Source organism: Diachasma alloeum, unplaced genomic scaffold (assembly GCF_001412515.2).
Source record: "Diachasma alloeum isolate Michigan unplaced genomic scaffold, Dall2.0 Dall_scaffold_00285, whole genome shotgun sequence".
In the NCBI taxonomy this organism is placed as follows: Eukaryota; Metazoa; Arthropoda; class Insecta; order Hymenoptera; family Braconidae; genus Diachasma; species Diachasma alloeum.
In genome coordinates, this window is record NW_021680424.1 from 688,757 (window position 1) to 701,713 (window position 12,957).

The following is a 12,957-nucleotide window of genomic DNA, read 5'->3' on the forward strand; positions in this document are numbered from 1 at the left end:
CGAAAATGAAGATGACGTAAAGGATTTCGTCGACTTTTGAAAGTTTTTCCTTTAATTTCGACCCTGGGATATTATTTTGATGACAACACAAGAAATCATGAACAATCCTGGAAAAAAATTGACATTTCATGGACAATTGACTACTAATTCCCAGGAGAGTCACATTAAATTCTATTTAACGAGGAAATTTTCTTGAAATTTCAGCAAAATTATAGTGTAATAAAAATATCAGAGGTATACTGACGGGAAAAAATTGTTAACAGTGAATATAAAATTTATCCTGATGACCTTTACCCAATAAAAATGGCCGAAAAACAGTGAAATACTTATAAATATCTCCAATTCAGAATTTTTACGGTTTTTCGACGGTTATTCGATTAAGAAAACTGAGATTTCGTCGACTTTCGAAAGTTTTTCTTTTTAATTTCGACTCTGAAATATTATTTTCATGACAACACAAGAAATCATGAATAATGCTGGAAAAAAATTGAAATTTCATGGACAATTGACTACTAATTCCCAGGAGAGTCACATTAAATTCTATTTAACGAGGAAATTTTCTTGAAATTTCAGCGAAATCATAGTGTAATGAAAATATCAGAGGCATACCGACGGGAAAAAATTGTTAACAGTGAATATAAAATTTATCCTGATGACCTTTACCCACTAGAAACGTCCGAAGAACGGTAAAATACCTATAAATATCTCCGACTCCGAAGTCAGGAGTTTACCACGAACTGCGATGTTGCAATATCACCCTCATCCCCGGCATTTTCATTCCAAACATGTTCCTCAAACGTCCGAGCCCCGGAATACTCAGCAATCCCTTTTCATCTCATTCCACGGTAAAAAATCCTCCCTAATATCAATGCGCAAATAAATTCGCTGTGATTGATCCTCTATTTGCCTTCAACCCGACGTCATCGAGTTCCTGACCCCAAAATTGCCGCATTTTCCTTCAATTTCATCGCAAGGAATTTGCATTCAACTGTTTGCCAATACTCACAGTGTATTATCTCCAACGACTTCCGTTATTCCCCCGAAAAAAAAAATCACTGACTCGTTTCAACCCAGTTCTGCACACTCGACTATCTCCTCACTTTCGACGAAAAATTCATGGAAATAGAATGGTTCGCTTATGAGTTTTGGAGGTCTGCCAGAAAATCAGTTCCAATCGCTAACATTGTCGAATTCTGAGAGCGCGTTATTTTTCCACAGTTGCAACTGTAAAAAATTTTTGGCTGATATTTCCCCGACACTTTTTTGAAATTCTTATCGAGTGGCAGTTGCACTGAAGTTTCAAGATATTTCGCCACTGGAAATTTAGAATTTTCTGGAAAAGTCAGTGGAAACTGAATTCCAGTTCAATTACGGATATTAATACCAATCGTTCAACTTCAGGTAAATAAATTCGGGAATTTTGACTATTCAATTTTTGATGGAAAATTCAAGAGAGAAATTTATAATTTTTTTTCAATTCCATTGAAATCTGAAATTTGATTATTTTACCCCCTAAATTTAATCCAATGTCAATATCCTAATTACTATAGTCAATTGGCTCTGAAACTTCAATTTTTTTCTGACAATATCCGCAGAAAGATCTTTTGTCTATTAGATATTCCTTCTCTTCCAAAAATATACCCGATATATTGCATATAATTTAGATATAATCACCGGGAATATATTTCCACCCCGCTCTATTCACATTTGAAAGCGGTAATTAAATCTCTCTAATCTGTCTGCCCATTCATAAACAGCTGTGTCATCTCGCTGATTAAATGTGATTGAAATGCAATTACGCTGAGCGTATAAAAATGCATCACAATGAGACGACGGGGTTTCCACTAAGTAGATGTACCCGGTGGCTTCCGGTATTGTAGGAAAATATAAATATGCTAAGTCTCCGGCATAACCCTTATTCAGTCTCGCCGGAGGAGTGGCAGTGGAAATTCCCCGGAGGGATCAGCCGCTGCAGATATGTTACTACACCCGGCTCAGCCTCTCTCGGAGATGCTCCTTCTTTTATTTTTAAAACTTTGCGCGAAATTGCGTCGTATTATGTTATTCATTTATAACTCTTCACTATCGGAAGAAAATTGAAATTTCGTTGACATTGTGGCAGTAATTTTCAGGAAAACAGCATTATATTTGATTTAGTTTTAAAAAAATAATGAAGTTCTCTTCTTCTTAGCAACGGGAAGTCGAGAGTTCTTCGGTTAATTAAATATATTTATTGGAATTTTCCTCATTTCTATGATTTTTCTTCGAATTATTGAAATTACTCCCTCGCCATGATTTTTACCCTGAATTATTTGATGATTAAAATTAATTCACTCAGTAGAAACAATTTTAATTTATTTCTCTCCAGTAAAAAAATACTAAAACAATTTCCCTATTCCAATTAATTATAAAACTCAAGTTTATCGAATACATAAAAAAATACTGTTCCCATTGATTTTTCCATGAAACAGTGAATTTCCAATGACGAAATTCCGTAAAATTTCAACGGAATTTTAACATGATGAAAATGCAAGAATCAAAGAATTTCAGCCAATAACTGTCAACAGTCTAAATTATTTGCGGAAATTAATCGGGGCAATGGGAAATTGGAGGATTTTTCGAGAGGATTACGTGGGGAGAAGAAAATCACTTGAAAGTTGGGGAGAAGAAATCCTGGAGTTTCAGATTGTGAGCGGAGGGCTGGGGCTACATACTGTGGGGAGAATGTGGCGGTGTCGCAGGTGGCAGACAATAACAGATGCCATCGGGCAGTTTTTGGTATGAAATTAGTTGGGGACGGAGGGGAGTGCGTGATCGGGGGGTGGAGTTGAGGTAATTAGGTGATTATGGAGTAAACAGGGGAATTTTATCAAATTGGCGTCAAAAATGCCGGAAAAATTTTGAATATTCAGGAAATTTCAGTATTTTCGTAAAATTGCATGGACATTCGTCCGTTTTTTAACTCTGAAATCTTGTGAAATAAAATATTTTAACAATTAGGGGAGGGCGGGGCAAAACGGCCCCCCTTCAATTGTCAATAACTTGTGAATGACATTGTGAAAATTCCCAGTTTCAACTTCATTTTGAAGATAATTTTTCATTCTTCAAAACGAGCTCTAACTCGTCCCAATCGGATGATTGAATCGGAAAATATTGACGATTGAGGGGGGGCCGTTTTGCCCCATCCTCCCCTACAAATCTTTCGAAATCTTCAAAAGTTCATAAAGTTTGTAAATCCCCCGTGAACTCTCTAACAATTCAACTGAAGTATTAAAATCTTTCTCCCATAAACATGGAAAACTTTCGGTCTACATTCCCCTGTAGACCGCTCTCTTTGGAGAATCAACAAGAGCCAAGCCCCAGGCTAAACAAGAGATCCACTGGCAGCCAACGGGCTGGGTGAGTTTCCCAAGATAGACAGTGCAAAAATTACATTGAGTTTAGCTTATAAGACGAAACACTGGGGGATCGATGGTACACATACACCAGTCCACCTGGAAATCGATCCCGGGGTCACCAAGAGTGTCGATGAACCGACGAAAGGGAGGTAAGTGTCTCGCCTTAATTTATTCATTAATATCATCATCAATTGTTGAAGGAGACAAGCCGCTGCGTGTTCGAGGAGTGGGAGTGTGAATTACCGCGCATCACTCACTCGTTAATACTTTGGTCAATTTTTTTTTCTAGAATTTCAGGTAATCGTCTAGAAAATTTATTATCACGTAATTTCGCTGAAATTTCGAGGATTTCGCCGTTGAAAATTCAATATTTCGGGATAAAATCAGTGGAAACTGGAAATTACGGTGGAATTGTTTCATGAAATTTGGAAAAATACTGTTGAATTGTCCATTAATGGACAAAATTAAAATAAATTGCGAAATTCCCGTGAGATCTTAATCTGCATGATTTTTTCTCCTTAAGAATATCCGAGCATCTTTTACAGTTTGGACAGACCACACTACAGATTCGACCATTTTCAATCATCAAATTTGTCAGTTAACTTGAATGCAATTTCAATTAATTTAAATTAAATTTTAATTCAATTTTCATTTGCGTGAGAAAAATTTGAAAAAAAAATTCCGAATATTCAGCGTCATTAAAATGACCTTTTGCAGAGAATAATTATTTTTCGAACATTGGTTGTGTATAAATAAATAATTGAAAGTGAGTTAGCGGGAGTTTCGTGATTGAAAATTCAAAATTTCCTAGACAAATTCAATGCAAACTGGGTTCTCCTCAACTATTTCATAAAAATAAAGTGAAATGAGGGAAATTCAGGTAAATATATTCTCTCTGCTCGTCGACAGATCAATCGATCCCCCGGAACATGTCTTCATCTACATGCAACATTCACCTCAATTTGTTTCCCTCCTTTGAACGAAACTCTTTTCCTTCTCGCTACTTTTTACCGCTCACTGCTCTCTCCCCAGCGAATTCATAATGACCTCACTAAACATTTCACTGTACAAATGAGGGCCGGCCCCCTGTCAATTCTCCACACTCCGTGTGATTTATCACAACCGGATGTGTTGGGAGTTGGTTGTCATTTTTCAATTGACCAACAGTCATTCGTCCATCATTAGTTCGAGGGACGCGGTGTGTCATTCTAAAATAAGCCCCATCTTTCTCCCGAGGACAAGAAGCCCGTTGTATTTTTACCCATCTCCTACCGTCGGAAACTCCGGAAACCGGAAATTTCATTGAATTATTAATCGAATCATTAAACTTTTCCACTCAATCGCTCGCCTCCAATTTTCATTTTCTCGCACTGACCGCGGCTGTAAAAATCCAATCAGCGTTCTACTCACCGAATTCTCGGGTAAATTGTCACATGGAGAAACAGGATTTTCTCCTCATCCTAGATTCATTCCCGCTAAATTACGTCGTTCTCTCACTTGTCATGAAAAAAACGTCCCTGCACTTAATCTTTTTGAGTCTTCGTGCACGAACGGAGGGAAAATGTAGCGCTTACTTCACCCGTCATCCCTGAATTTTTATGAGAACCACTCACTGTTACATTTCCCCTCGAAATAAAAAAAATGCATCAACGAAATTACTAAGATAAATTAAAAATGAAAAGTGGAAAATATCAAAAGAGTTGAACTAAAGTAAAAGGAAAATTGAGGGAATTTTCGAATTGAAAGTTAACAACAGCGCACTGGGGATGATTTGAATATTTATCGGGCCGTTATAATTGACGCCGAGATATTCTAATGATCGCGATGTAGTGGCGGGAGACTCTAGACCCGAAGGGACGCGCTGAGACGCGCGGCACACCTCCGACAAGTCGCGCGAAGCATGGTTAGCTGTTGAGTTTTGCTTGCGCCGACTCGACTCGTCGTGAATAGCGCAAGCGTCACCCGCACACATGTGGACGGTTACAATGAAGCTACGTCTTGCAGCCTTTTGCATACGATAAACTTTTACTTACGAGTCAATTGCTATTTCACTTGAGGGAAAGGGATTAATCGGATTTAATTTTAACGCGTTCTGCGGTCGATGGGGCATTGATCATTATTTTATTGCCATTTACGAATTGCGGACGTAATAAATAATTTCACTGAAGAAACAATTTGTTGTTTTCCAGGGAAAACCAAAATATAACATAATTATTACAAATGAATTTTATGAGTTATTTACATTATTATAATTTTGTTTGTATTTAATTTAATTATTTCAGTTTATTATTTATATTTTTTATTCAATATTGTTTTTTTTTAGATATTTTCTGTGCTGATTCCTCGGTTTGAATTTTTGAGCACTTTTGTTTGATGTTTTTTATGAAAAGAGAAGGAAAATAGAGTGGAAAGAGAATGAAAATCACTTGGGAAATTCATGTCAAGGAATTCTTGAAGAATATTTCTCAATAGAAGAAGTATAGAAAGATGAAATTCCATTGATGATTTTCAATAAAAATCTAAGGGCATTTTCTATCGAATTCGCTATTTTGAAATGAACAAAAATACTTGGACTTCACTGAACTATAGACTTTATCGTTATGTGAAAAATGCAGAACGACATTCAAACGAGGTAATGCAAGTGATAGCGCTTCTAAATAAAATATAAGAGAGAGACAGAGGGAAAACCGCACGGAGAGAAATATTCAGTCAAAATTACGCAACAATTCACGTAATCCACAGGGGGGAATCACTTCTCGGCAATTTGTATAGGAATGGAAGAGAAGAAATCTGAAACGTTCAGTGAATTTTCAGGTTTATCACCGCACAAAGTACGAAATCGTCACGTAATTTCTCCCGAAGAAGTAAAATCTCACAGAAACTTGCCGACTTATTGTGCTGGTGAGTTACTTCTACGTTCCGTTCCGCAAAATTTCTCGATCGTTGGGGGAAAATCACGAAACGACTTGTTGTCCCCACAGCGGTGAGTCAACAGACGGCTGGTTAATTTTTACGGAACAAATCGTAGAACTTTTTATTGAATTTTACTTCGCTCGCGGATTACGTTTCGAAACGTAATTTTTACGTCTTTTTTCTGGTGATTTTTATTGAATTCTCTCCGTGCGTCAATTCTCATTTTGCAGATTAAAAAAGCCTCGAAAATGAAAAAAAATCCCCATTTCATACAAAGGTGTCGCCTTTCTTCGGGTGTCTCGGGGGTTTTTATTCCCCATTGTCCATACCTCTTCAATACCGGGGAAAGTATTTGACATTTCCACACGTTCGAGAAACTTCCACTGCTCTGATACTTGATTCAATCTTTAAAGAGGTAGTTTCAGCGTTTTTCATCGTGTCAACATTAGAGCCAATAAGTCTAGCTCACGTATCTCAAAGAATAGTGTTTGTTCTCTTTGATAGGAAAAAATAAGGAGAATCCTTATTGCTTTGTGAGAAAATAAAATTTTTCCTTTCATTTGAAATTTGAGCTTTGAGAATTCATTCACGGTTCAGCTCCTGTCGGGCACTCGGAGCACGAGTCACGTATCATTGAATTCATGGTGTAATGTCAGTAATAGTGACCTTCGTAACAGTATTTTTACATTGTGAAGAACACTCGGTGCCCTTATCACTTTCTCAAGGTTCTATTTTTTCTTTGAGGTAATGTCGGGGGGGGGGGAGAGAATTGAGTCTGCGGGTGAATACGATGGCGCGATAAGGGGCAATGTCTATTTTTTTATCATTGGGATAATGGTCTTGAGTATTGAAGCGTGCCGGGAAAATTGGCGGCTTCAGGGGCGAGGGAAATGCAATAATTCCTGGGGCTGGGGTATTACTTCTTATAATTTCTGGAAAAAAGTGGAATCGAAGTCCGCAATTGTTGGAAAGAATTTTTATCACTTTGTGATTACCCGGAAATTTCAAGGAATTTTGTCAACTAGTTGTTGAAACATTGCAGGAAAAATTTGAAAAAAAAAATCCCAAAATTCATTGCTGTCTCGTGCATTGAAGATCGATTACATTTGTCCAAAAACAAATAATTAGTGCGAAAAAATTAATTTTCTCGCACTAATTTTTGAAAAAATGTGTGCAGTTACGAATTTGTTTTTTGAAATTCGACTACACAGCTAATTCTTAAAATAATAAATTAAATTATTGAATATTATTGAATTAATAGGTTATTAAATTACTTTTAAATTTAAAATCTATTCTCGATTCTTTCAGCCGAACCACACGACCTCGAATAACGAATCAAAATCAATATGAACAAGTAAAATCGTCATGTTCGATAAAAAGTAAACCGAAGCAATTGCGAAACGAGCAAATCGCCCTGGGATTAATCTCATTATCTCGACCCCCGCTTGAAAAAAAATGATTACTCCCCACAGAAACAATGCAATATCATAAAAATGAGGAAGAGAAAAGCGTAGATGTTGATTGAACATAATGCATAAAAGGAAAACTGCCTCTACATCCGTCCGATCCGATACAAAAGGCGAGTGGGTGGGTGCGATAAAAGTTACACCGCGATATCATAAATTATTCCTCCTATTTTTTAATCTCAAACCGCTGCGAACCCCATCTATTCCGCATACAGTTTCCTCCATTGAAAGTCCCAATGATAAAAATTGCCGGGGGGAGAGAAAAATAATTCGACTCGTGGTTGTAAATATTTGATCGAATGGTCGAGCGTAAGCAGTCGATGTTTGCTCGTAAAATATTTGCGTCGACATTTTTTTTCAGACTTCCAGGGGATTCATTCCGTGGGAGACAATCCCCGAGAGTCGATGGCAATTGGGTGATAAAATCCATCAATTTCGTTGCACTTTTTGAAATTAAAATCGTGGATTTTTCGTTTACACTCGAACTTTTCTTCATTCGAATTTCTCGGGGCTGAAGGAAGGAATCTCTCTGCGTTATGGACTGAAGATAAGAGTAATTCCGATGTTAAAATCAATTATTCGTCTCGAATGATAAAATATCGACGGAGAAATCGCGGAATTTATCGGCCGACGGTGCGGCGATTCAGGGAATACCCCGATAAATTCGAAAGGGAATGCTTGACTCGCGTTGTGACACGGAAAATTGGATCATTACTGGATAATTTTAGAATATGTTATGCAAAAGTATTGCATGACAATCACTACGTCTCAGACCCGAGTCATTATGGATAATGAAGACAATTCTGGGCTCGTTTAAAATCGATCAATCATTTCATGCGCACAAAAAACTCCGGACAATGCGGAGACAGAATAAAATTTTTACTTCAGTCTTCTATTAAGTCTTGACGTGAAAATAAAGGAGATAAAATGGGACTGAAGATAATTTTGTGTTCACTGGAGCTAGGTAAAGGCAAACACGTTCTCACATCGAATAATTTTGCGCTAACAAAACAATTTTTATTTTTATTTTCATTTTTATTTTTATTTTCTATTAGCATTTTTATTAAACGCCCTAAACGCAGCGAATTTAGATCTTCCGTCAGTGGAAAATATCCAGGACATGATTCTCGAGGAAAAGTTCATCGAATCTCTCATTCTCCCTACAATTAAAGAGGAAAGGGCGGTATTGGCACCCGTTCTCGAACCAGTATTGACCCCGGAGAGGGACGTGACCTTTCATCTCTTCACGAGATCCAATCCGGGAAAGGGCTCTGCGCTGAAAGTCGGAGATTCGATGGCCCTCAAGGACTCGCAGTTCATGCCGGACAGAGGACTGAAGGTTGTTATCCATGGGTGGACGGACAAGGGAACCACCAAGTGGTTGAAAATTATTCGGAGTAATTATTTGAGCGAGGAGGACTGCAATGTCGTTATTGTTAATTGGTTTCCAATTTCTATCAAGGAGTATCATGTTGCTGCTAAATTAACGGAACAGGTAAAAGCCAATGGGGAGCTCGACCTAACGTTTTCTAATCTCAATTTTCATTGAAATCACTCATTATTATTTAAATTATTCCCAAGAAAATCATTAATTGTCAATATTTCTGTTATTTAAATAAAAAACATACATTGAATAAAAAAATATTCAAATTTTCTCTCAGATAAAAACATAATGAGGGCGAATATTAACTCTTTCTTAATGAATTAATGAATACATATGTGCATCCATTAATTAACTATAGTGATCATAAATAATGCGCATAAACCACTAGCAAATTCATATGCCCGCAAAGCGCACCCCCGATTCTCCAGCAGCGAAAAAAAATTGGAATTCATCCAATAGGCGAATTAATCTTGCAGATAGGCGCATACGTCGGTGAATTTCTCCATTTTCTGAACGCCGAAACCAATATTTCATTAGCTAATGTTCACATACTGGGCCACAGTCTGGGGGCGCACATAGCCGGTTTCGCCGGCTCGAGTTTATCCGGCAACGTAGGCAGAATAACGGGAATGGATCCAGCTCGGCCAGCGTTCGAAGCCCCTGTTTATAAAGATCAAAAGAGCCGATTGGATCCGTCGGACGCGATATTTGTCGACGTTATCCACACTTGCGCAGGCACCTTGGGATTCATTAAAACCGTTGGACATGCAGATTTTTACCCCAACGGCGGGACCTTTCGACAGCCCGGGTGCTCGCCCCTAGTTACACGTAATTAAAAAACTTGAGATGAATAGTTTTGCTTTGTTTGTTGGGGCGTTGCTTTCATCTGGATTTTACCCGGCAGAATACTGCAGTCACGGGAGATCTTACCAGTTCATGGCGGAGTCGATAGTCTCTCCACGCGCATTCGTCGCAATCAAGTGCGACAGTTGGGCGGAATATAGAGCTGGAAAGTGTGATAATTCTACGGCTGTCATGGGGGATAAGGTGAGCAGTGAGACGCGGGGCTCTTTCTTCCTGGAGACTAATGCCGAGTCGCCGTATGGGAAAGGAGACTCGAATTCTATATTTTGAATTCTGGAGGTGTCAACATATTTTACAAAAACAGTCCCGAATTTTTGTTCACGGATGAAAAATATTACTGCATAAAACGATTCAAGTCGACTTAGCTCTGAACTAAGTTTTCGAGGAATATCTCCAAATGTGAGGGAGACAGCGAAATTTTCGTATTTAACTTTTTTGAAGCTCTCGGTGTGCTCTACCGAAACGGTTATAACAAAAATTTCGCTATCTCCCTTAGATTCGGAAATATTAATATCTCAAAAACTCAACTGGGAGATCAGTCGACTTGAACCGTTTTACCACTTCGCTACTGAAATACTGCAACTAAAAAGTGTACAGAGCATGCAATGAAAAAAACTAGTTTCTCTAGAGAAAGAACTCTTGCACTGCTTATCTCCTTTTTTCATTAATAAATAGAAGTGTTGAGATAAGAATGCGTAATTTATTCACAAGATACCACATGGTAACTTGTTTCAATTCACCAGCAGTGAAATAATGACCGGAAAAATCTGAATTATTGATCGGTTTAGCAATTCATTATTGCACGATGATGTTCGTCAATTCTCTGACACAGTGTCAGTTGGTTACTTGTCTGGCGACTGTGGGAATTCCTCTCATAAAAGTTCGCGGTCTCCGGAAGTATTGTAAATTCATGGCTGTTTGATGAGACAATTTCTCTCTGGTATATAACAGGGAAGACACCAGTGGGTCGACAGCAGTCGCAGTTCCAGTCGCGTTAAGCTTCATCGGGTAACAATGGAGTTGAGGATATTGTCATCAATTATTTTTGTATTCCTCGTTGATCTATTTCCCGGGGGAAACGAGGCGTCCCGGATATTGTGTGTTTTTCCGTTAGAAGCGAAGAGCCATCATCTGATGTTCGATGGCATCATCAACGGGCTGACAAGGCGGGGTCATCAAGTCGACGTGATCACTTGCTTCCCCTTGAAAAAACCAATACCGAATTACAAAGTGATTGCCAATCTCAGAGGAAGACGAGAGACTTTGGTCAATAATTTTACTGTTTCGTCGGCTACGGAATTCGGCTCGGACTCTTTAGCAGTGATGGCGGTGACTTACGGGAATGCGTTCTGTGAATATTTGGGGCTGCCGGAGATTCAGAAGATCATTAAAAGTCCACCACAGGATCCACCGTATGACCTAGTCCTCGTTCAGGTAATACCAAGAGTGACGCGGAATATTTTCTTCTGGAGATGACGTTGGAACGATGCGGTTGACATTTTAAAAATAACATTGCGTTTTTTTGGGCTCAAATGAAAGAGCGGGTCGAGAAATGGCGTGCAGAAGTCTTTAAAGATGACAAATCTCTCTAAAGATGATGTCTGTTTTCAATTGAAAAGCGCAATTGTGACAACATTTTCCAGTGGGTTCTAGGAGTCTCCCCTGGTTCAACACCATCTTTAGAGGTCCTAGCACGCCATTTCTCGACCCGCTCTTTCGTTTGAGCTCAAAAAAACATTCATATCTTGTCTGACATCTTTGCTACAAACTCGGGTCTTCAACTCGGGTTTTCAATTGAAGGCCCGAGTTGTAGACCCGAGTTTGTAGCAGCGATGTCAGACAAGATATGAATGTTTTTTTGGGCTCAAATGAAAGAGCGGGTCGAGAAATGACGTGCTAGAGCCTCTAAACATGACAAATGTCTCTAAAGATGATATCTGTTTTCAATTGAAAAGCAGAGTTGTGACATCATTGTCTAGGAGGACAATGGGGTCTAGGAGTATGTATAGAACATTGGGGTCTAGGAGTCTCCCCTGGTTCAAAACCATCTTTAGAGGTCCTAGCACGCCATTTCTCGACCCGCTCTTTCGTTTGAGCCCAAAAAAACATTCATATCTTGTCTGACATCTTTGCTACAAACTCGGGTCTTCAACTCGGGTTTTCAATTGAAGGCCCGAGTTGTAGACCCGAGTTTGTAGCAGCGATGTCAGACAAGATATGAATGTTTTTTTGGGCTCAAATGAAAGAGCGGGTCGAGAAATGACGTGCTAGAGCCTCTAAACATGACAAATGTCTCTAAAGATGATATCTGTTTTCAATTGAAAAGCAGAGTTGTGACATCATTGTCTAGGAGGACAATGGGGTCTAGGAGTATGTATAGAACATTGGGGTCTAGGAGTCTCCCCTGGTTCAAAACCATCTTTAGAGGTCCTAGCACGCCATTTCTCGACCCGCTCTTTCGTTTGAGCCCAAAAAAACATTCATATCTTGTCTGACATCTTTGCTACAAACTCGGGTCTTCAACTCGGGTTTTCAATTGAAGGCCCGAGTTGTAGACCCGAGTTTGTAGCAGCGATGTCAGACAAGATATGAATGTTTTTTTGGGCTCAAATGAAAGAGCGGGTCGAGAAATGACGTGCTAGAGCCTCTAAACATGACAAATGTCTCTAAAGATGATATCTGTTTTCAATTGAAAAGCAGAGTTGTGACATCATTGTCTAGGAGGACAATGGGGTCTAGGAGTATGTATAGAACATTGGGGTCTAGGAGTCTCCCCTGGTTCAAAACCATCTTTAGAGGTCCTAGCACGCCATTTCTCGACCCGCTCTTTCGTTTGAGCCCAAAAAAACATTCATATCTTGTCTGACATCTTTGCTACAAACTCGGGTCTTCAACTCGGGTTTTCAATTGAAGGCCCGAGTTGTAGACCCGA

At 38.9% G+C, this 12,957-nt stretch overlaps 2 protein-coding genes and 1 long non-coding RNA gene across 5 annotated transcripts in view; 1 reads left to right on the forward strand and 2 right to left on the reverse strand.

Annotated features, from left to right (window-relative positions):
* Nucleotides 1-5,281, reverse strand: part of LOC107038582 (calcitonin gene-related peptide type 1 receptor) — a 61,072-nt gene extending 55,791 nt beyond the window's left edge. For 2 of the 3 annotated variants that reach the window (XM_015257762.1, XM_029126139.1), the window contains exon 1: nucleotides 4,809-5,281. The gene's annotated coding sequence lies outside the window, so the exon portion shown is untranslated. Of the gene's footprint in view, nucleotides 1-1,006; nucleotides 1,095-4,808 lie in introns of those variants that run through there. The other variant, XM_015257764.1, reaches the window with a different exon arrangement.
* Nucleotides 5,282-8,625: 3,344 nt separating this feature from the next.
* LOC107038532 (pancreatic triacylglycerol lipase) lies at nucleotides 8,626-10,441 on the forward strand. Its single transcript, XM_015257688.1, has 4 exons — nucleotides 8,626-8,741; nucleotides 8,833-9,272; nucleotides 9,638-9,989; nucleotides 10,066-10,441. Exons 1-4 carry the CDS (start codon nucleotides 8,705-8,707, stop codon nucleotides 10,293-10,295), a joined length of 1,059 nt encoding a protein of 352 aa, XP_015113174.1. The 5' UTR covers nucleotides 8,626-8,704; the 3' UTR covers nucleotides 10,296-10,441.
* On the reverse strand, nucleotides 9,366-10,441 carry LOC114841252. Its single transcript, XR_003783069.1, has 2 exons — nucleotides 10,092-10,441; nucleotides 9,366-9,979 (listed from the first exon to the last, which is right to left on the reverse strand). It is a non-coding gene; the product is annotated as an uncharacterized LOC114841252 (long non-coding RNA).
* Nucleotides 10,442-12,957: the final 2,516 nt, after the last annotated feature.

Excerpts from the sequence above, each read along its gene's own strand:
- LOC107038532 (XM_015257688.1), top strand. The coding sequence starts at position 8,705 with ATGGGACTGAAGATAATTTTGTGTTCACTGGAGCTAG. Across the intron at positions 8,742-8,832 it reads TTTGTGTTCACTGGAGCTAG|CATTTTTATTAAACGCCCTA; the intron begins GTAAAGGCAAAC and ends ATTTTCTATTAG. Across the intron at positions 9,273-9,637 it reads CTGCTAAATTAACGGAACAG|ATAGGCGCATACGTCGGTGA; the intron begins GTAAAAGCCAAT and ends TTAATCTTGCAG.